Source organism: Falco punctatus (genome assembly GCF_963210335.1).
Source record: "Falco punctatus genome assembly, chromosome: 4".
Classification (NCBI taxonomy): domain Eukaryota; kingdom Metazoa; phylum Chordata; class Aves; order Falconiformes; family Falconidae; genus Falco; species Falco punctatus.
The window spans coordinates 29,853,052-29,877,446 of record NC_137583.1 but is presented as its reverse complement, the minus strand read 5'-3'; the positions used below and the strand labels follow the sequence as shown (position 1 = coordinate 29,877,446).

General features: G+C 40.0%; 1 protein-coding gene across 4 annotated transcripts in view; it reads left to right on the top strand.

Annotated features, from left to right (window-relative positions):
• Window positions 1-24,395, top strand: part of SDK1 (sidekick cell adhesion molecule 1) — a gene marked incomplete at its 3' end in the record, with an annotated part of 406,390 nt that overhangs the window by 245,765 nt on the left and 136,230 nt on the right. For all 4 annotated transcript variants that reach the window (XM_080382366.1, XM_080382367.1, XM_080382368.1 and 1 more), the window contains 6 exons: window positions 5,394-5,505; window positions 6,434-6,624; window positions 15,837-15,920; window positions 21,937-22,131; window positions 23,357-23,473; window positions 23,732-23,899. In XM_080382366.1, coding sequence (XP_080238492.1) covers window positions 5,394-5,505; window positions 6,434-6,624; window positions 15,837-15,920; window positions 21,937-22,131; window positions 23,357-23,473; window positions 23,732-23,899 — 867 coding nt within the window. The remainder of the gene's footprint in view (window positions 1-5,393; window positions 5,506-6,433; window positions 6,625-15,836; window positions 15,921-21,936; window positions 22,132-23,356; window positions 23,474-23,731; window positions 23,900-24,395) is intronic.

Below are 24,395 nucleotides of genomic sequence, written 5' to 3'. Positions count from 1 at the left end.
TGTTGTGTATCTTGTACTGGAAAGGGGCATTAATCCATTATGGGTTGATAATCCAAACCATCTGCAGGTTGTACCTGGAAAAAGTGAAATGTATTCCATTAGTTTGTATTTTTAAGGTATTTTTTAAATTCTTTTTTTGTCCCCTCAAGCAATCCTGAGATGCCATGTGATGGTCGTTTCTCCTCTTCTCTCATATTCCATGTTACACTGGTAGAGATTGCACATTCTTGATGCTATCATGTTGAACTATTTATACGTAATATTTTGCTATTTGTATTGGATTCTTATCTCTTATTCTGCTTTTTTCTAATATAGGTATCCATAATTTGGTAACATGAAGGTTTGCATGTATCCTGCATACTAATTGTGAAGGCATTTCTGAATACTGTGACAGTCTGTAGGAAGCTTATGGGGAAGGTTTTCTAATCTTTTTCTCCTGGGACAACTTATAAATGGTTTTGAGGTTCAGTTTAAGTATCCAATTTCTCCATTAGCTTGAGGGTAGTTTACTGGCATCTTTTCTGTGAAGTGTTTATCTCCCATAGACAAATTTCATAACATGAAGTCAATCCAGTTTTGGATACTGATTCTTGTGGGATTCCTTCATCACTGAAAACAGGACACCAAGAAGTAATTGCAGTAGTAACTAACAGTAAGTGTAAGAATGACTAGCAGTGAGCACAGCATTCCAGGCTCGGCCCCATACTAAGTGAATGAGGGTGATCTGGGTGATTATTTAGGCGATCCTCCTTCCTTCTGCTCATGGTCACCTTACCTGTATTGTCTTCAGAAGGTTGGGACCCATCACCAAGCCTCAAATGTAAGACTTGTCATTTTCCTCAAGTCTGCACTCAAGCTGTTACTTCTTTTGAAGAGATAAACACTGTCTCACCTTCTCTTAAGGCTGGTTTGCCCCGTATCTTTCTGCGATGAATTTGAGCATCCATCAAAGTAATACTCCTAATATTCTGCACTGGAAACACAGATATAGATAAACCTTGCATGCCATAAGTAAAATCTGGGGAAGAACCTAATGTTTATGCATTTTTGAAGGGAAAAGCAACTTTTCTATCTTCAGTCATATGGCCTGAGTGAGATTTCATCTCTGATGGGAAAATTAAATACCCAAATGGCTTTGATAAAATCTGTGATCTTTATAAACTGTAGATTATAATATTTAAAATTCCCTGTACCTTACATGGCAATATACATAGAGATATAAAAATACTGTGTTTTCAGATATGATGGGGCAGTCTGCTTAGTTACATAGTTACTGTATTTAAATAACGCATTAAAAATTCTACAGCTCATCAGTATTAAAAAAAGATCAGTTATAGATGGCTTGGGATGGGGTTTGTTCTTGGTCAGACAGAAGGAGGGAAGGGGGAAGTTCAGTGTGATATCAGAGATTGGCATTGTGCAGTCATACACAGCAACCAGTGATAAAAATGAATAGACTGTGCAAGAGGTGCTCACACTTTCTTTTCCTCTTTTCTCTCAGCGTATCTCTGCTTTGTGCAGGATTGCCAAATTCTTGAATTCTGCAGTCTGGAGAGGAGATTATGTTTAGAGGAACAGAAACACCCTAGATCTTCTCTTTTCCATGTTCTCTCTCTTTTTATTTTTTTTTAATTCTAACATGAAAAAAATAATATCGATAAATAATATTGATGCCCATTTACCTTACTGTGTTGGGCTGTATGTGGCAGCAGGTCACCAGCAGCTTCATGAGTAGCTGAGGATGGGTACCACTGGAACAGCTGCAAGATGAGCTCCCTCCACTTGTGAGTTGTGGTCTTTGGTATTATAATCAACCCTCAGAGATTGGTTGGGGCTAATCCTGAAGGCATTTCAGTTACTGAGCCCTAGTAGATGCTGGTAATGATTAAAACAGTGTCTAATGAGAAGGTTTAGAAGCAAAGGGAAGATAGGAGATACTGAGTGCTGCAGCTAAAATAGATGCAATGTAAAATAAAGCAGTGTGCGCTCTTTTTTAGAGAAAAGTCCATGTTCGGATTAGAACTCTTGCCTGTGGCAGTCTTTTTGTCCAGACGTCTATTAAGGACTGGAATTGGATTAAGAGCACATCCTTCCAGTGTTTAGTGCCATGTAGCCTCGTCTCTGCAGCTCCCTACAAGTTAACCACAGACTGCTTATGTCTAATAGCAAGGCATCCCTTGGCTACTCTTTGAGGTCAGTGTTCTTCCCTAATGTTGCTTTGCCTTCTTAGCTAAGAGGAGGGGTTCAGGAAGCATACAGAAAGGAAAGAAGATCTTTTCTTTCAGGAAAACTAGAATATGGGTGGGAAAGGTGGTCCCCTGTTAGCAGATTCATCTTGCTATAACTGTGTTCCTGTATATGTTTGGATTGCTTTCCCATTTCAGTGTCTTTAATAACTGTTCCCTTCAGAGAAACTGAAGCTCAACCAGGATAATAAAGGACACATGGGAAACTGAACCATTCTTAAATAATGTGAAACATCTGTAGGGGACCATGAGATGGCAGGGAGGGGAAATAGCCAGCTTCTTGGCATTCGTCACTGGCTAAGAGAGGGGAGGCAGAGGAGGAAAAGGTGATGAAAAGCCAGAGGGAAATAGCAGACGTAGAAAACTGGGACAAGGAAAAGTCTGATGAAGTAAAAAAGAAACAGTGAAGAGGAGAAAAAAAATCTGATTTTCTACAAAGGATTTTCAAACATGTCTGTTTACTAACAATGACATTCTGCACTGTATTGTAGGGCAGCACCAGTCAAGTGAAATCATGTCAGTGTAGCGCATTGGGAGGTAGGAGAGGGTTGGAGTGGCTTTATTGACAGGTAGGATAAGAAACTTGGAAAGTCTGGGTAGTTTTTCATTATCTGATCGTTTGAAATAGCTCTCTACCTTCCACAGCCTGACTGAAGTCTGATTTGCTGCATCACATCATCAAAACAAAATCACGGTGTTACTCCTTACCGAGATGAGGAGCCTGGCTACTCTGATATTCCAGCTTGTGGATTTCTTACAAAAGGATGAAGTTCTGAAAGGATAGGGTGGGATACACAGATCCCATGTTACAGCCCTATTGAGATGTTTACTCTAAAGTAAAACTAAATTTTGATTAGCCATAAAACAAAGCTGCAAACTGCCCCCTGCAGAAAGAACCATGGGAATGTCCCTGTGGAGTTTTCTTTGGCAGAACTGGGCCCAGGGTGAATTATGGCAAGTGGTTTCTTTGTGCTGCAAAGGGAAACTTAAACTGTCTTTGAACACGAAATAAGGATATGCATGCTATGTACTGTTTAGATAATACTTTGAAATTTTGTTCTATTCTGTTTAAGCCTGTTATGCCTGCAGCTGACCTTTGTAACTACATTACCTCCAGTCCAAGCGCTAACCATTTTTATGAGCTCTCTGTATCACATCGGCGTTAGTTCACTTGCTCAAAAATCCTTATGATCTGCTTTTAACAGATTTGCTTCGGGATGGTACAAATGGAAAATGAACCCTTACTTTGTTTAGGTTCTGGCTACAGTTAGTAAGAGAGTCAAAGAAATCTTACATTTTCCTGGTTTGCAGGCGGAGTAACGTTCACTTTTATTTCCCTTGCTTATCTGCTGGCTGCACAAAGAGCCGCCCGCGTGTGGTGAAGTCCTAAAGGTTACCACAAAGCTGGCCTCTCTCCTTTGGCTGGTTTTAGTGGGGTTGAGCCATTCTTCAGGGGAGCTGATAAGTCAAACAAGAGGTTTTCCTTTTTTCCAGATGGTGATAAGAAATGATTACTGCCAAATTAGTAACTTGTTTGTTGATCTTTTAGCATTTACTGTTGTAAACCTTCATCTTGCGCAGTAGTGGTGAGCGGTAACGCTGAGTTATTTCTTCTCATCAGTAACAAGCTACTAATCTGATCGCCGCTTGTTTTCTATTTTTTCGATTACTCTCTAGAAAATTCCTGCTATGAATACCTAGAAGACCAGCATGGAAATCTTAGAAAATAGATTTGCTACCTGATAGCATCATATTTCCAGGAATGCTTGTGAGCAGAAGTAAAATCTACTAAAAGCCTGTTTTTTGAGATCCCAAGTGAGTTGCGTATAGATGCTGTGTCAGGTCAACAGAGCATATTTATGGGAAGAAATAAATATGTTCTTACCAGTTCCTTAAGTACTATACTTGAATGCCTGAATGTATTCAGAAGTGTGGGTAGTATTCTTAACATTTTAAAATTATACTACATGCTTCCATCTCCCATAGGGCGCTATTTTCTATCAATTAGAAGTCAAAAGGTAAAGATTTTGTCATTCAGTAATTTAGAAATCTGCCAACCTTGTGACCTTTCCAACCCCATTACCAAAACCTTTGTCTATCCAACAAATGAAAATGAATGTCAAATGGCTTTTGGCGTGCTGGCCACGGAATAAGCAAAGAATGTTCTATCCAATTTCCATTCTTTAGGTAATTATCTTAAACATCAGGGTTCATACCTTGCATTTGCCTGTTTCCTAGTCTGCTTAATGGGCATGGGTTAGTGTCCTTTGCAAAAAAATGTTTGATTAACTGGCTTACTTTTCCATCAGTTTCGGTTTATTTTCGTTACTTTTGCCTATAATTCATTTACTGGATTCTGTATCTTTAGGAAATTATATTACTCTGTTATTCAAGCTGAAAAATAGCTAATTTTTCTTTCCCAAATGAGTTGCTTGAAGCCAAGTACCTATGAATACATGGGTATTTTAATTCACTTACTAAATGTATACGGGGAAATTTACTAGCAGCTTTTTTACCATTTTATAAGTGTCTGCTGACTGTTGCATAAGCTAAATTATTTACAGTATGATGCCTCACAAAAGAATAGCAGATTTGGGTTATTTACTTTCCTGATAAGAAAAAGGGATTGAAGTTGCTGTGATACGCTGCTTTGTTAATTTTATATTTGTTCCCCAGTGTGTAAAATCTTTTTAAAGAACTAACATGAGTATTGGCAGACTCTTTTGAAATAGTGTGGAAGTGGTAAGATTAAACAAAACATGAAAAGGTCTTAAAAATATAAGTCAGCAAGCGTTTGATAAAAATAAAAGTGCTCAACAATAGAAAACCTTTAGGATGCTTAATTTATTTGCTCTCCATTTGAGAATAGCCCCTGCACTCCATCTGGGAGTAGTTCTTGTGAGTTATGTGTTTTGAATGATAGCAAGCTGGGTATATTGAAACAACGTGTTTGTACAGTATAATGAAAGCCATCGAAAATGGTCGTGCCAGAGATCTCTCCTTAATGAGGAGATTAAAATCCATGGTGAGATTGAAGAGTGAAATTTGCAGCTGTGTCACTTGACAAGATCCTTTGCCTGGAACGTGTCAGCCATCGCTGTTTGCAGATGTACCAAGTCTTCACAAAGTTTCCTTCTGCCCATGCAGGTGCCGTGGACGTGTCTGACACCGCAGCTCCTGTCATTGCCATCCCTCCACAGAACACCAGCGTTGTCGCAGGGAGCAGCGAAGTCACGCTGGAGTGTGTGGCCAACGCAAGGTACCGTGCAAGCCGCAGCGGGGTGATAAAGAGCTTGTTTTAATGCACTGTCCTTTACCAAGAAGGACATAGGAAGTAATTTTCTTTTTTTTGATGTATTTAATGATTGACGCGGAATGCTTGCTCTTCAAAGTAATGTTATGAATAATCTTGTTTGTCCAACATCATTGAATTAAATGTATTGATTTTTCTGCCTGAATAAGGATGTAGGCAGAGTTACTTTCCCACCTGTTATTCATAAAAAAGTAGAAAAGTAGGATAGTGTCATTCAGTCAGCAGGCCTTATCTTAAGGAAAAAGTTAAGCATTAACAGGATTTCAGCTGTATTGCCTGTTGACATGAAAAGTCATATTGTTGGATAGTCTGTACTTCCTAGAAAATACATTAGTGAGGATCTCCTATGAAGTAATTTATTACAGATGCTCTCATTTTACAATGATTATTGCCCAACTTTTTATAATGCGCCATAATAAAAGTTCACAGTCTTCCTCCCATGTTTCCGTCTAGTTGGCCTTGAACAGCGTGCAATTCCAGTGCAAGTGTATAGTTGAGGCCCTCAGATGAGAAGATGACCAGCTGATTCACTTTCCTTTCTGAGAGATGACCTTGATATGATTAATACTGTTTTGATAATTCAGTCATAATGAAAGCACTTCCCATGCAGCAGATTCCCACAGCAGTATTTACTCCTTTTGCTTAGAGAAATCAAATTATTAGTGCTTAAGTTCTATTGCTATATCAGTTAGCTGTACTTGCATAATGCCACTTGAGTAGTCTCGATATGTAGAAGCCATATATACATTTATTACTTAATAGTGAATGTCAGGGGTAGACGAAGCTGAGAGAAGTTTTATAGCCTGTATATGACAGTGGACAAGATTATTCTGTAATATGTATGTTTTATTGTTGTATTCTTGAACCTCGGCAGACCTCTTGAGAGACTAACCATGACCTGGAAGAGAAATGGAGTGAAAATAACCAGTGGCGTTAGCAGTTTTGGGAGACGACTCACTATCAGCAACCCAACCTCTGCTGATGGGGGGATGTACTTCTGCGAAGCGAAACTGAGAGACAGCACAGAGGAACCAGCAAGAGCAAAAGCCTTCCTTTCTGTAATCGGTAATTCTCAAGGCAATGTGTTTTTTAGTAAAACAGGCTCTGGACTGAGGTATAATAGGAAATAAAATTGATATCTTAATATTTTATTGACCTTACATTTGAACCTTTCTTCAGAGAATGGAACAAAGGAGGTGAAGGAGGGTTATCTCCCAAATTAATTCAGCTGTTCTTCCCCATGAATATAAATTCATAAAATAGATTATTATTTTTAAACACTGATGTGATTCTGAATCCCCTGTGAAACTATACGTTTAATCAGAAGTTGGGGAAATACAGTAGTAAAATCCTTATTGGGCAGCTTCCACATCTTGGCTTTTAGATGCATTAAATCTTGATTAACTCCCAGCTTGCTTACATCTAGTTTTAATATGTCAAGTGCCTGTACTTCCGAAAGAAGCCTTTTAGGAGCACTTGTGTGCGTTGTCTCTTGCAAGTGCCAGTCAGGGGGCCAAGGACGTTCCTGAACACACAGGCAGGCAGATACCATTACCAAGGTAACAAACTGGAGAAGGAAATACCATTAAAATTGGTGCTACATGCTAGACCTTCAACTCCTAGGGAAACTTTGGTCTTCGTATTTTTAAAGGGGCATTGGTGCCCTTTCACTATCTGTCTCCACCATCACCTCAGTGTTGGAGTTTTGCTGTAGCAAGGAGGTTGTCATCTGGAAATGGTAGCTACTGTGTATGTCATATCCTGATGTAATAATGCAAATTAGAACACTGCACACAGCGCGGAGAGTTTTTTGACTTTTAGAATAAAGGATGTTTTAGAACAGAGACATTTAGATGTTTTAAGCCAGAACTGATTGTGTAAAGTCTAGCTTTTATGTAATGGTCCCAGTAATAACTATGCAAGTGTCCTGGAGAGGTTATTGTTCTGGCAATGATACAAGTCTCAGCCTTGATCAGAATTCATGCACATGCATCTCTGTAGTGCATTGCAGAGGGAATTCAGCATGCAATTCTCCACAGCATTTTAGCCCTCTGAAAATACATTTTAGAGACTGCTGTATGGTCTGTATTCTATTAAAGCAATTTATAGTAGTTCACACTAAATGAGAAAACAGCGCACTCTACAAAGCTCTGCTCCAGGTTCATTTGTAGCACTGTGTCTCTATTATATTTATTACCTACAGGATGAAGTTTGGTACCAGTCTTTTTCTTTGTACTGTGTTTCTTAGAATTATTACCTCGTGGCTTCCCTTCCCTTTAAGGAGCAGAGATGGATTTCATTTATTTATGGATTTTGTTTAGGCTCTTCCTTATTCATAAGATTTTATTGTAACTAGTTTAACTTTGCTGCTATGCTGTCAGATCAGTCTAATGCAATACTTAAAGCAGCCTCTCAGTTAATCTAAACGATTCTTAAATACAGTTACAATAAAACTGAGAAACAATCATTGGGGAATCATATTAAACTAGCAGTGCTGCCTTTCTTTAATAGCTTATCTGCTTGCTTATTTTTAAATGTTTTATTTATTTCTTAGCCAGTTTTAGGGGGCTGTCAGGGAATGAAGTTATGAAAAGGCCTGTAGATAAGAACAAGCAGATGAAAGAAAGCAGAAACAAATTGGTTACCAATTACTTTTATTTCCTCGTGATGGAACAAGACACTTCAGTTGCAGGTGTTTGCTCAATGTGTCAGCAAAGCCTGATAGATTTCTTTCTTTATGAGTTTCTTGAGCTGCAGGATGGATCTCTAATTCTAAACAGGAAGCCAGATCAAAGGATTAGTAGTTAATGCATAACTTATATTCAGCCTTAGAATTCTTGGATAGATCTGGCCATCAATTAATCAAGGGATGGATTCTAGAGGAAAGTGCAGATGAGATTCAAACCTAAGAATTTTTGCAGTGTATCCCCCTCGTAGTCTGTTGGAGTAGTAGAATCATAGAATCATTTAGGTTGGAAAAAAACTTTAAAAGCATCGAGTCCAACCATTAACCCAGCGCTGCCCAGCCCACCACTAACCATGTCCTTAAATACCACATCTGTGTGGTTTTTGAACATTTCCAGGGATGGTGACTCCACCACCTCCCTGGGCAGCCTGTCCCAGTGCTGACCACCTTTGTAGTGAAGACATTTCCCCTAATATCCAGCCTAAACCCCCTGGCACAACTTGAGGCCGTTTGCTCTTGCCCTGTCGCTTGTTCCCTGGGCGCAGAGACCGACCCCCCCTGCCCACAGCCCCTGTCAGGCAGCTGGAGGGAGCGATCAGGTCCCCCCCGAGCCCGCTGCTCTCCAGGCTGACCCCCCCCAGCTCCCCCAGCCGCTCCCCACAGGGCTTGTGCCCCAGCCCCTTCCCCAGCCCCTGCCCGGCTCTGGACACGCTCCAGCCCCTCCACGTCCCCCTGGCAGTGAGGGGCCACAGCTGAGCCCAGGGTTCGAGGGGCGGCCGCACCGGTGCCCAGTGCAGGGGGACGGGCACTGCCCTGGCCCTGCTGGCCACGCTGGTTCGGGTACCAACCAGGATGCTGCTGGCCACCTTGGCCACCCGGGCACACAGCCGGCTCCTGTTACTCCCAGTACTCACAGAGAATCAATTACACCTGTCCATTTGCACGCATAAAATATTTGTGGTGTGTACATGTTGATGGTGACCTAGTAATGAGCTGTACTACTGGGATAATAACGCTGTGTGGACTTAATAAGGGGTCTCAACTAACAGAAAAAGGAAATTTTGTTAATAGAAGAGGTTTGTTTCCAAAATGATTGGGATAAATCAAATACAGACCCTCAATATTATGGTAATGAGAGCTTTTGTGGATTAATAGAAAAAAAATACTTTACTATTAACAGGTAGAATAGGGGTAGCAATAAAAAAAATGCATCAAAGATAAAAATACAGAGTTAACCAAAGCTTTTTTACACAAATATCAGTCCTTGCCTTTCCCAGCTCAAGGATGTCACACAGTTTGAATGTGGGCTCAGATGGTGATGAGCTTTATTAGAAGGCAGTGGAACTTAGTCCAAAGGCATGTACTCGGTTCAAATTATCATTTGTGGCCTACAATATTACCTCTGATTATTTTTTTTTCTGGATATTTCTGAGAGTATGTCTCAGTTTGTAAATAAAAATAACAATAATATTTGAAAAATCTGAATACCTAATATAATAAAGTAGTACTGCATATACAAGAAGAGCATCCTCTAGTCTTGTACTGGACTGCAGTTTTCATCTGAACGTGGCAAGAGGCTTTCTGACATCTTTGTATTGTTCCAGCAAAGATAAACTGGGGTGGTTCCAAACCTTGGTTTTATTAGCTGCAGTTGTTATAAATTTTTAAAAGGTGGAATGTTCCTCAGTTGGCAGAGTAACAGTATGGGAAAGATTTGTTGCAGATTAGATAAGAGCACATTTGTTTTATCAGTAACAGTTTGAAGATTAAGTAATTTAAGGAGTCTTCTCGTGAACAAACTAATTTGAAAACTGAGCTAATCTTAAATTCTTTTGCTCCAGTTCTGCAAATCCCGTTAGTGACAAATTGCAGTAGTCGTTTTTTAAGTGACTATGGGAAATTAAGAATTTTAGGAGCTTAAGAAAATGAGGAACGAAACCTTTCTACTACACAAAATCTGTGCTGCTCTTTAAATTAGATGCAGTCGGAAAGTAAGTTCTGAACAAAATAAGGAGAAAAACAATTAGAAAGTATGGCCTGGCATGATGGGGTGTTGTACAAACTGGGTGGTGAGGCCCTGTTGGCCTGTCCAAAGGAATAGGATGGAATAAAGCAGAATCACAGTAGAGGGCTTTCATCCTTATTGGAGCAGTTTTGTGCCCAAAGAACTAAATTAATAGACATATTGTTCTTATCTAGGCATTTCCTAAGGAGAATTTTTACACCCTGGCTGGATAGACCTCTATCTGAAAATAGGATGATGTGGGAGTGTTGTAGGGCTGTGCCTGTCCTGAAAGGCTACCCTGGTTCCCATCAGGTGCAAAGGATAAGGCTTCGTGGGATCATGGGATTCAGGAACACATAAGAAAAGTGATGAGGTTAGGGTGGAGGGCTCACCTGGCTAGGGTCTGAGATAACTATAGGGCTCTTCCTCCACCACTGTACTTCTCCAGGAGTGCTGAGATGCAGGAGAGCCTTCTTTGTGCATTGCCGTTGCTCACGGGTTTGCGTTGAATGTATATGTAACGGCCAGAGCAGGAGTTCTTCCTCTGTGACTGCCAGCCTCGGTACCTCATGCTCAGGTCTCATGGCTCTCGCTTAGGCACTTGGAAACACTACAAATGATGTCCTGAAAGCAGAGGAAAGTATTTTTCCATGATGCTTGTACTCACATATCGTGCTTAAGAAAAGACCACGATGACTGTGTTCATGTACTTTATGTAAGAAATGAGAGTTTTCAGGAAAACTATAACATGAAATGTCTTTGGATTTGCTTAAACTGCAGTTTGGACTCAAAGCAGAGAAATGTTCGTGATTTTTGGTTTGGCATGCCTCAGAGGGACTTGAGATGGACACAGATGTGTCACCTTGGGCTCGGATGTGCACAGGACCTTTATTGCAGTGACGGAAATGGACTTCTGGGAGCTCCAGCTTTGTCTCTGATCTTCAGGAGAAGTTTCCCCTTTCAGTTCTGCAGACAGGAGCTGTGTTCCCTGTGTTGTTATAAGGTTTCAGAACACAGAGAGTGCAGCTCGCAGCAGGGGTAGTAGCAAGAAACTAAGTGTAGCTTTTCAGGTCTTTCTGTTTTACCCTGATATTCATGCACAGAAAAACCTGCTTCAAGGAACCTGTCGTACCTGCACAGACCATGGGGCTGCTCTCCCAGCATGGCCAGGCTCATCGACTGGCTGCAGTTACAGGCTTTGTACCTACAAGGGACTCTCAAGTTTCCAGTTCTCCTTTCTTTAGAAGATAGTCACCAAAAAAATTAGTTTATGGTAATGTTAGAGAAGGGCTTCTATATTGAAGGCTCAATTTTCCTCTTAAATATGCGGGCCTGAATTTCTGAGTGATGCAGGAATTTCGGCTTTGGAGCAGCCCCAGGGACTTTCTCTGTTCTTTCTGACTTTCATGTATGTATCTAGGATTAGGTCACACATCTCCAGTGCAGCTTGAAGGGTATGTAATGGATGCTGACTGCTATCTTTTGAATGTTAAAATCAGTGACCATGTAACTCTGCATGGGGGAAGTTAGAACAGTATCAAATTTTGCAGACTCCCAGAGGCTTTGCAGAGAGGCTGTCTTTTCAGTGATGTCTGTAGTGCTAAAAACGCCCTGAAACCTTCACCAACTATTAAAAGCATACATTTATATTCAAATATTCTTTCTCTCCTTTGCTTGTTCTTGACCTTTTAGTTAAGATCAGTCAAACACCAATACAATATCCGAACAATACAGTATCTGTTTCTTTCAGCCTAATATGAGATGTGACCTCTCTCATTGCATACCACAGTGCCCTGCCAGCAGGAAGAACTCAGTGTAATGGATCCGTTCCTATTCTAACTGTTGTGATTCTGTGATTTCCAAAAGATTTAAATGTTTGACCTGATACCAACAGACTGCTGTCATTCCTAGAAATTGCTGTGTCTAGGGGCTTGTGTCTGGCACGTTACTAGTTTTGAAGATGTTGTAATTTCACTGCACAAATTTCAACACATGATTATTACCTACATCAATAAATGTTCGAATTTGTACTGTGTGTTTCAAACCAAGCCTTATAAATATGCAGTAGAATCACATATACAGACAGCCAGAATGCCCCTTCAGAATGCCATCTGACCCCTATAAATATTGCTGCATTTTTATGGTCACTTTCTGATAGTTATTCACCAGGTGGTGTATAACCCAAATTCAGATACTCTGCATTTTTACTTGTGATTTATGCTGGGGCTACAGGCCCTCAGGCACAACCTGATGAGCAGATGATAGATCTGACTCATCTGAAAAGTGAGGAGCTTAGGTTTCTGTTGTCTAGCACCTGGAACTAGAGCTATTTCTTCCCCAGCCTGAGTTCTGTTGAAGCCATAGACCCTTCTATGAAGCAAAGAACCTTTTGAGCATCCCTTTTGCTAGCGTGAGACACATGGATGTGGGAAATCAGCACAGCTTGCATGGAAATCGGTTTGATTTCCCTGAAAGCCCTGAGAGTGTACCTACCCTGGTACTGCTGTGATTCTCTCATACCTTAAATCACCAAGACTAATTTTCTGTGTGTATTAGACTTGGGATGCCACAGTGCTGTTGTCCACATGGGATTCTAGATTTCCAGAATTCCTTTATGAATTGGCATTGCCTTCCCACCCAGGCTTGTCTCTGTCTCCAGGCAGTAGAAGCAGGTAGTTAACAATCAGCACGTTGCAGAGTTGCTTCTGGAAGGTTTTCTGTCTGTGCTTATCACGCAAGAATGAGGTCTGGCTCCCCTGCGGGCTGCTGTTGTCTCAGCCTCTTGACCCCTCTGTGTCAATTTTAGCATTTGGCAGGGCTTCCAGCTGCTGGAATGGCCATGAGAATTGAGTTCAGCAGGCTTCAGTGTAAGGAAAAAGGTGGGTCTGGGCTTGATGAAGACCAAAAATCATATCTGTTGGCACACCTACAGCCTGAAAGCCCTCTGGGAGTTGTCTGTGGCCTTTAGATTGCATCTTTCTGCTGCTCCTGCTCTTTTTATGTCTTTTCTGCTTCCGTTTCTTCCTGCTTCTTTCAAAGAAAGCTGATGTGAATCTTCCTTTTATAACATCACATCCCATTTGCCAAGTGACAGTTGCCACTGACTTCAAGTTCCTTGTCAGGTAATTCATTGCTTGATACCTGCTCACCTAAACATCTCTAAATGTAATAAGTTTCTTTGAGGGAGGTGTATAGGATTTAAAGGATGGAGCACATATTGTAGGATAGGATTTTGGAAGAGGCATGGGGAAAGAAGACTGTATAAATATGCCAAGTATAACTGCAGTAACTGTATGCCACAGCAGCAGTGGTCATAGAACCACTGGCATCTTTGAGGTCACGTTAAGTGCTTTGCAGCTGGACTGCAGGCCCGTGTTGAAGAGAAAAATTTGCAAATTTATCACTGGTGTGTGAATACGTTGCTGATCTAGGAGAAAATTTGAGAGCTGGTAGGTGAAGACTGCCACGTTTAGAAATGGGCCTGTTAAGGGCAGAGTGCCTTACGGAAGGGGGGTGGAAGATGTGCAGTCAGGGCCTCCCTCAAAGGAGGAAAATATATTTGAACTTCACTGGCTAAAGAGACACCCATCAAGGAAGCCCAAAGTTAGAAGTGAATGCGTGGATGTGGGGGTATGTATCTGGATGATGTCTTGATCCTGCGCTGCTTTGGCTGCCTTTCCCCTTCAACTCACCTCACGATCAAATGAAGTTGTCATAGAATGAAAGCTTCGATTTTTTTGAGAGATGGACAGATGGATAGAATACTTAGGTGCGTGTTCACAGATATGTAGATAAGTAAAGTTTGGGAATAAAAAAGATAACATTCTGGAAAGTGGAGTGCAAGGAAAACATCAGACAAGGCTTGGAGAATGGTGTGAGAAGAAAGTGTGCTCGGAGTTAAAGCATGGGCTGAGATAAATTGCAGAGGACTCAGCAACTTAGTTGATCAGACGTGTCAAACTGTGTGCCATCAGTGAATTTCAATTAAATGTTCAGCTTTTCAATTTGTTGTTTAGATTAATGCATGAGATCATGTGCAATAAATCACAGCTGATTATGCATGTTTATTAATAGTTTTATATTTAGGCAGTGAGGATCAATAATGTTAACACATGTATATTATTAGAATATAATAAATCAGGTAGCTTGTTTTGTTGGGTTTGCTGGGTAAATGCATATTCCAGGCTGTTTTGCAACCTCACCTCCTCCTCTGCACAAGATGTCAAAGACTAATATTGATTTACTTTATTTGGAATGAACACAGAATTGTAATATCCATTGGTGCTCAAATGAGACCCCAGTTCCGTACACTCTAGCAAGTATTTTACTGCAGTTAGCGGGAAGGAGTGCTGGGAAAGGGGGTTTTGCATTCTAATCTGGTGCTTACTGGTGTGTACCTGCTGGCGTGTCCTATCATCCCTATGAAATGGTTGCATTACTTGCCATACTACAGGTGGTAGCAGGAGAAGTAAGATTTTTCAGGATAAAATTATGTGGGTTTGGTTTTATTTATGAAAATATTAATGTCCTGTCAATAATACAAATCGCACATCTGGTTTTCAGGCATGCTTGGTGAACAGAATTGAAAGAAGGTCATCTCAGGTGACCTTGAATCTTATTGTAGCTTACTATACTTTTTCAAACCTACTTGATTTCCTTAAAATGGAAATACAAGTAACTTGTTCTTACAAGCTACTGATTTCTGTGTTTTCTAAAACTTACTAGCAAGTTTGTCTATGCTACAGTAGAACTCGTTATAATCTAATAAAATGCTTCTAAAAACAGTACTCAGATGATAATTGCATTGAACAGACTATGCCAGTTTTTAGTTACCATGATAATTACTGCAACCTTAATGCCTGTGGGACTTTGACATGATGCTCTTCAATTTTATGCTGCATAGAAGAAAGAGTTACATGACAGCATACTCTACGATTTCTGGAATCTTGTCTTTGTTTAATTAAATGTCCAATATCTTTTCTTTAGTCCTAATGATAAAGTGTGGATTTTTATGATTATTACTATAACTTCAATTAAAGCATTAAATCTGTTTGCTTTCAAGAAATAAAACAGTTGAGAATTTTTTTTTTTTAATAATGCCGCACTTGTCCTCTGATGTTGGTTCTCTGACATGCTATGGCACTTTATTTGGCATGCTTCATGCCTTCATGAGGTGGAATTTAGTTTAGATACTGAAGGAAACTATCCTATAAAATACTCTGTTGTAAATATAAACCTTTACAAACCTCTCGGGAGGGCCTTACTGAGCGAAGAATTAAAATGTTCCATGATTCAGACCTATAAAATGAAAAGTAGCCCCTGCTCTGAGTATTAACTTGCAGTGCAAACCCCTAAATCTTACCTTACGTTGACTTGACTCTAGAATCCTTACTTAGCATAGGAAAAAAAAGTTGTTGGCCTTTTCTATGATGTTCTTGCTATCAAGAAAAGTACTTTCAGTTAGAGACAAACTTAAATACAATGTGTGTGAATAGATTATCTGATGAATGTCTTTACATCAACACCTCTTTTTCGTTTGGCTGTGGCTTTGTTTGTTTACTTTTGTTTGCTCTCCCCGTTCTAAAGAACCACCGTATTTCACGGCCGAACCCGAGAGTGTGATTTTGGCTGAAGTGGGAAAAGACGTGGACGTCCTGTGCCAGGCGATGGGTGAGTGTGCGGAACAATTCCAACCAGGATGAACGATACCTGTATGTTCTGTTTTGAAGAAAGCATCTTATATAAACTTTTCATGTTTTGGGGCCTCTGCGTTACTGCTAGCTATCACAGATCCCAGGGAGAGGGATGGCCTTTGCCCTTGGAAAATCCAGCAGTCCTCCCAGTTTGGTTTAGGCGTGAGTGATGCTGGTACATCCATGTTTGCCCGTTGAGCAGGGCAGCTCCCGCTCCCTTCCCCCCGGTAGCTTGCTTTTGCTTCATAGTTGTCCTTACGTAACAGACATTAGTATCTTGAGCCAGAAAATGAGCTGAGTTGAAAGTATGGTTATGGAACCCATCATTTTCAATGTAAACAGTATTTTCAACAATTCACATGTGCTTTTTTCTAAAAGTTATGGAACTCTTACAACGAATAGAAATGTCAGTAGCTCTGACATTAAAGTGTAGTTAAGAATTCTGCAGGAGGAGAATTACAGTTTTTAATTGGCAAGTGTTTTAATAACATAAAAGGCTTCAAATGTGTGGAATTCCACCTAAACCAAAAGGGTTTTTTTTAAGATTTAGTTCCAGAGAAACAGAAGCACCACCTAGTTTAGCACTCTAGTAAGATACAAGGTGTTGCAGTCTGTGATTGGAGCATGTGTCTAGGTCAACGAATTACTACGTGACTTTGGCAAGTGGCTGCACTTTTTGTTGTCTCACTTTCCCTAATGTTGAGTTTAACAAGCAATACCCATAAAAATGCCATCAGATCCTTGGGTAAAATGTACATACCCTTGATTAAAAACCCACCCTAACCTAACAAACAGCTTGTTTGGATGGGCTTTTCCTCTAGATCAGAGCCAACATGTGATTATATTATTTCCACTATGATTTAAGTGTTTCTTAATGCTTGATGTAGGAAAGGGTCAACACTACTTTTCCAGAAGGGAGCTTTGCAAATAGCGAGGTAAGTGAGTGTGTGCGTGAGGGTTCTTTGGCTGATTTGGAATGTCAGAAGCCTCTGATGAGGTCTCTCACGAAAAGGCTCTTGTAGAAATGAAGCTATCAGGTTATAAGAAACAAGGTCATCTTGTTAATTAATAGCTTTTTAAGTAAGTCACAGCAGGACCTGCTGTCAACGGAGTTGCCTAGGAATCTCTGCTGGAACCTGTGCTGTTCAACATACTCTTAAATGCCATGAAAAAGAGGGTGAATAGTGAGCTCATAAAATTTGCTGAATATATAAAATTATTCAGAAGAGTCAACATTAAAACTGACCACAAAAGAGTTGCAGAAGGTTCTGATGATTTGAACTGACTGGACAATAAACTGGCAGATGAAATTATTGACAGAGATTAAATTTTCTATTACTATGGAGAAAAGGTATGTTTTCTGAAAACCTTAGTTCAGTGCCAAGCCCTGGTTGGGAATGTTAGGTGCTGGGGAGAAAGAAACAGGAAAAGATAAGAGAATGCTGCTGTGTGAATCCATGGGGCAGCACCCTCATCTCAAATACTTAACGCAATTCTAATCACTCTGTTGGAGAGCGCTATGTAGAAAAACTAGAAAAGATACACAAAAGTAGAAATAGTGTCACTAATTGGAGGATTACCGTGGTTTTTGAATAACGAGGAGTTAAATTGGCTGGGACGTTTTGTGAAAGAGGTGACTGACGGATGGGTGCCATATGGGAAGGGGAATGGGGGAAGATGATTCTGCATTGCTTGGTGCAGGAAGCAGAGGAGGCACCCAGCTGAATTTTTAGATAGGAGTTGTGCGATAAAAGAAAGATAACACTTTTTCAGAAAACATAAACTGTGGAGGTCATTGGTCCAGGCATTAGCTGAGATCAGAAATAAAAATTATTTAGAAAAACAAAATTTATGGGAGAAAAATCCAGTAAGGACTATTAAACACAGCTGCGTGAATGCAACCTCTGGCTCAGGAAATAGCTAACGCAGAGGTTACTGGAGCTGAGAAGGTGGAAATAGTGCCGTGTCCTTGGGCTGCTCTTGCATTCTGTGCCTGTGCATCTAAGACAAGACAATTTCAAAGGAAAGAAATGTGACTGGCTAGACATTTATTCTGGCCATGTGCCAAACTCTATGCTTCAGCATGTTTTGACAAATACTGGCTTTTTTTTTTTTTTTTTTTAATCGGAGAAGATTTTTCAAGTAGCAGAATTTAAAACTAATGTTGGTATCATTACAGAAATAGAGTTAAAAAAGCATTCTGAGATTTCAAAAGAAAAATATTTCACTACCGCACAATTAGCTGACGAATCTCTGGACTAGTTCACTGTCACTGATAAAAAAAACTATCTGCTGTCTCAAATGTTTTTCACCTACTCAAAAAAAAAAAACAACAAAACAAACAAACAAACAAAAAAAAACAAAAACCACAACCTGGAGGGACTGGGGAGAGAAGAGGCTGGCTCTTCCTTCTACCCTAGCTCTTCCTTACAGCACTTTAGCTCCCGAGGGGATTAATAGGGCACTCTTAACCATTCTCTGTAGATGAGGTCATGTTGGAGATATGGGAACCCTTACTAGGCAAAATTACTTATTTCTGCTGAACTCTTATAGCACACATCTGATCTGCTGAAGAATGCAGTGCAGGAGTATGGAAACCTGTCTTCACGTGGATCATTTTGCTGAGTACCTATAGCACAGACTTATAAGGGCCAGGTACTAGTATTAAATAAACATAAAGGAGCTTTGATCCATTATTACAGAAACCTGGCATTTGCCAGCATTTAAAAAGGCTAAATGAAGATTGCTGTCTCCCTGCTCCGAGCTAGGAGCTAGAATAAAGCACTGGGGGAACTGCAGAGCTGCCCCACACCTTTACTACAAATAGAAAGACAGATTGTATTTCCCCCAGCCCCATCAAGTTCTGTTCACAAAGCCCGTTTGCCAAGTCTTGGTGCACTTTGAATGTGTGAAAGACAGATTAATTTCACAGTATAAGCAGAGATTAACTGTAAATAAAATTGCAGCTTGCACAGACTAGCTTTATACTTCCCTGTAATGGAGTTTCAGGGTACCAGAGTGCGCAGTAACCGTGCTCTGCTGTGTATCTTTCAGCAGCTGCTGATGCTGCCTGCATTTTCAATGGGTTTCCTTTAAATGCTTTTTCTTATTTGCTTATAGAAAGTTTAGAGCTGCAGGCAGCGGTGGTGGTGTCTAGGGAGTGCAGTTAATTGGACTTTAGTTCTACCTGTTTAGACAAGTAGATGGAAAGATGCTTTTGGGATTCCCCAGTAGCCCACTGGGATCTAGAGAAGGCTATAAAAAATAAATAACAAAAATGACACAGTGCATATTTCGAGTCTTTTATCCAGGTTCTTAAGTAAGTTAAATTTGGCAAAGAGTCAAGCATCTGTTTCACAGATGGGGAAACTGAGCCGCAGATTGCATACATTATTTGCCCAAGGTTACAGAGAAAGTGCCAAAGCCAGAACCAGTCTCAGTTCCTGCCTTGCCTTCTCCTCCACAGCGCTCAATTAATTTCTCCCTGAAAAAATGAATAGTGCTGCAGACATGCTGAGAAATAAGCTTATTTTATTTGTTATTGCTAGTCTTTTAGGCCACTCTGTAATCTCTCAAACAGTAAGGTAGGACAGATGCTGCTTGGAAGGGTATAGTACAAAAGGGCTTTAAAGTGTTTTCTCCTGTTCATAATTTTTTCACCAGAAGTGTTCAGAGAGGAAAAGAAGTGAAATTCCTTTGGGGGTGTGGGGAGAGAAAAGGATGTGGAGGGGGAGAGGGGGAGAGGAAAGGAAGCTGGCTTTAACCATTTTTATAGCCAAAGAGGTAGCAAAAGGATAAAAGAAAATGTGTACGACTTGGAAGACAAATCTCTCTGGGAAGACCACTGAAGCCCAAATGAATGCTGCTGACAGGCATCAGAGTACTTAGATAAGATCCTATTATTCAGGCTCATAACTTTGAGTAGAGGAAGATATCCATAACCGAAATGTAGAAAAATAGAGATGGTAATATTTAGTTTGTCAGCTGAGTTGGTGATAGGAAGGTGTATCTCACAGTGATTATAGGATTAGAAGGTTTGCCAATACTGTTAGTAGAATGGGATTTACGGAATGACACCAATGTTAAAGGTTTGAGTGTACTGAATGCAGGATTTCATTATTTCCTAGGTGCCTATCAAGTCTAATGTGTGGGAAAATGGAGTTGCTATTATTTAAACTTGAAATCATTTCCAGGCTTCTCAGCATCAGGAGAACTATTCCATTTTGCATCATCTGTTTCTTCATTACTCAGTGATAATTTGTGTTTGCCCAGGAGGATTTTCAAGAGATGAATAACACTCTCACCGAGAATTCTGAACATTGAAATTTACGCTAATTTTGTATATGGGCTGTTGTATGAAATTTAAATTATGCCTATTGCAAGCTACTACTATGTCTATTCTCTATCAGAAAATGCAGTCTGCATAGTGGCTTCCTTCCTGAGATGATTACTTTCTGGATTATAAGTACATTTTATTTTATCAGCAGAACAAAAGCATCAGAGGTGATCGTAGTAAATGACACATGTTTATAAAAGTAAACAGCAGCAACTGAATGTTGTTCTTCAGTTGTTAAATACGTTGCTTTTCCATTCATCCCAGAAGTTAATATAGCTTTTGTCTGTATAAAGAGAATAAGTATACGGAGACGAGATGTGAATGGAAGTATAATACAATAGTATTTAACTTTGGGATTTTTAAAATGACAGCGATGATAATACAGATCTTCCCGAGGTGCTTTCACCTGAGAACCTTAAGTCATTGCCATCATTGCAGTGAACTTCATTGTCTGCAGATGCTCAATTCATTGGTGACATCCCATCCCTATTGCTTCTGTGACACCCTGCTTTGTTCTATCTGGGCAAATATCACTCGCTCGTGAATTTAAGTCCATAGTTCCTTACCTTATTACAAGGGACTGTGAAGCTCTGAAATTTGAAGTTATATGTGTTCAAAAATAGCTACTGATGACAAAAATGCCGTGTTTGGGGCTGAAAGAACTTAAATTGGCTTGATACACTTGTGATGCTGTGATTATCCAATTACATAATGAAATACCTGCTTCACTGCAGGGCCCTCAGCACCTGGTCAGTTGGGTGTTTCTGGGATGTAAAGTTAAAATGTTGTCTGATGTGAGGAGTGGGGTGGCAAGACCTGTGTATGACTGTTGTAGGCCCCTGACATCTCTCGAAGAAAAGAGGATCCTACACTATTTGTATACACCGAATTTACAGCCACTCCATCCCAGCTGGCTGCGATATGACTGCAGCAAAAATGTGTGAAATAACTGTGTCAGGGCTTGTAGAACAGGCACATGAAGGGAAACAGGAATAAACGGGGCTGTAAGTTATATCTAGGGTAGGATTTTTGTTTCTCTTTAATGTCTGCATTTTTCAAATAACAGGTGAAGCTCGAGAATGAATAATAGTAGTTTAAAGCTGTCCCATTGTTGGCAACATGCTGTTTGTACATCAGCTCAAACTAAGCTGCCAAATTAAGACTCGAATACAGCCATGTGAGCACTTCATTTTTTTTATCTGTAACTTGCCATTTCATTTTTATTTTGACATCTTAGCTACAGTAGCACAGAGGAATCTTATTTGGGATGGAACAGTCTTATAGACTGGCTGCATTGCCACACCGCTGCTGTTTAAGTAGCATGATTCTGGCTTTCAAGATGAAATTGCTGTAAATCTTATTTTGTAGTAGCATGAAATATGATTGGGTGAAGAAAGTAATTTGATAACATGTTTTCTCAACATTCCCCCTTTCACTGTTTGCTGGTTTTATTCCCACATGTTCTGCAGTTTATTATTACCATTGATAATGTAAGATGCAGCCTCCGTTTATCAAAAGGAACTTATAAAAATATAAGTAATTGGTGTACAAGGATGGGAAACCAGGGATATGACCAGAACAGTGCTGAGTATTTTGACTACCTAAAATATGTTTTGCAAAGACTAACAGTGAAATTATTATTCTTTCTTTTTTAAAGGTGTTCCTATTCCCACCCTGGTCTGGTATAAGGACGCTGTTCCCCTCAGCAAGCTGGAAAACCCCCGCTACGAAGTACTGCTGAGCGGTGGGCTGCGGATCCACGCGCTGCGTCCTCAGGATGCTGGAATCTTCCAGTGTTTTGCTAGTAATAAAGCTGGGGAGATACAGACATACACCTACCTGGATGTGACTAGTGAGTAAGGAGTTGTGATACGAGATCGATCGATGAGTTGCCTTGTCTTTTCTGTAGGTGACCCTGCATCCATCAGATTTTTCCACCGCTCTGTGCTCGTTTAGTTCAACTCACAGAACCTTGGTTTTCATCGAGCATAGCTGCCCTAGCTGTAAGGTACCCCAAAATGTCCTCTGGCCTCAACACATTCTGCTGAAGCCTGTAGCAAAACTTCCCAGGACATTAGGGGCTTGCAGTGAACTCTCCTATTTCACACTACAAAAAGAGAACTTAGTGAAAATAAAAAAAATAATAATAAAAAAGAAAGGTTAATTATGATGTACTTTTTTTCTTTATACTTAAATAATTTAGTTCTATTCTAATGTGATTCTGTTCTGAATTTGAACTACCACTTCATGATTGTGCATGGTATCATTTTGCCTGCCTTTTGTCTAGAACTACAGTTGATAGGGGAAAGAAAGTAAGTTCAAGCTAAATGGCTTATTTTTGGCCAGAAAGTCTGATTAAATGGTTTTCTTAATGAAGTACACTCTTCTCTATGGAAGAATTACAAATCCTAGTAGTCTCTTTTAAAAGTGATTATTAACAGACATTTCTGTAATAATATAACTCCTCTTCGGGAAGCTGATTTTTTAGCCTGAGAGCAGTTTACACATACTGACCAGAATCCTACTGGCCGCAGAAAATACATCACCCCCAATTCAATATATATCTGGGAAATGCAGAAAAAAATGTAATAAAATGTAACTGAGGGAAAATAGGAAGGAAAGAAGCCTGGAAAATATCTTGGATAAGACTCAGGTTCTAAATTCTTTTGGCTGACATTTAAGTTTCAAAGTTAATGCCTTTCTCAAGTTGCTTTTCATTTTAAAGAATTCTGTTATAAAGATGAAAGAAAATACTTCTGTTTATCTAGTTTTCTCGACTCCCCCCCCCCAGCCACTCATTTTGAGCTTTATCTTCCTTTTACTGTAAGCCATCTGACTTGTACATGTACAAGCACTGATAGCTTTTTATTTTCCATGTAGGTAATAAACTGAATTAGATAATTCCTAGGAGATGAATAATGAAAGGTTACAGTCACTGCTGAAAGGTTTTCATGTATTATTGTCATGGCCTTCTCCATGATCAGCTCTATAAATGTGGATGTAAAGTCCTCCGTGATAATAGGTAAAGGATCTTTCTGATAGCTGATGCATTGAATTTTTTAAATTTTTCATTCTAGACATTAAACCAGCATTTATCCAGCCTCCAGAGGATACTACTGTTACAGAGGGGATGACTGCAGTGCTAACCTGTGAAGTTTCAGGGGCTCCAAAACCTGCCATCTCATGGAAGAGAGGTAGCCAGTTATTAAGTTGTTGTAGAAAAGCTGTAACCACATTTTCTTGGCCATTCCTATTATTGAGATGCTGTAGCGTCATTTAGTGCATATTTCTTCATTTCCTCGCTTCTGCGAGCAGTGGGCTTGTTGTGGGGCTGTTGTGAGCCAGTGGCCTGAATAGGCTGTAATAGTCTTTCGGAAGAGCTAGAATTGCAGCGCTTAATCCGTGCAGTCTACGTGACACTAATCATGCTGTTCTTCCCTTCTGTGTTTCAGGAAACCAGATCTTAGCCAGTGGCTCCGTTCAGATTCCTCGGTTCATTCTTCTTGAATCTGGAGGGCTCCAGATAACACCCGTTTTCCTTCAGGATGCCGGCAATTATACTTGCTGTGCAGTCAACTCTGAAGGAGCTCTGAACGCTTTTGTGATGCTGACAGTGTGGAGTAAGGATAATGCTTTGTTTAAAGTCTAACTTTAATCAAGTATTAATCAATTTTTGTTGTATGCTCAGGAAATTTTCATAAGTAATTAGGCTTTTCTAGTTAATAGAGATACTTGTATGATTTAATAGGAATAATGTATCTATTTTAGGAAACCTATCACAAATACCCTTTTTGTTTGTAAAATTATGCGTATATAGTTTTCTATTTTGTGCAAGGAAGTGTATTTAAATAGAGGCTCAGTCACAATTACGATTTTACTCAGGTTTTGCCTTGGCCAATCTTGCATTGCAAATCAGACCTTTTAACTTGTAGACGGGGTGATTTGCAGTTGGTTTCTGCTTCCAGGAGTCTGCAGGCAGTATAGACCAGCCCGTGCTGTTACTGGGGCTGGGGCTGCAGTTACAGTGATACGATTTTCCTCATACCTTTGTACTTCTTTGTGGCCCTGGGCACTGTTGGAAGCCAAACCAAATACAGCAGCCTTCAGCTAGTCTCT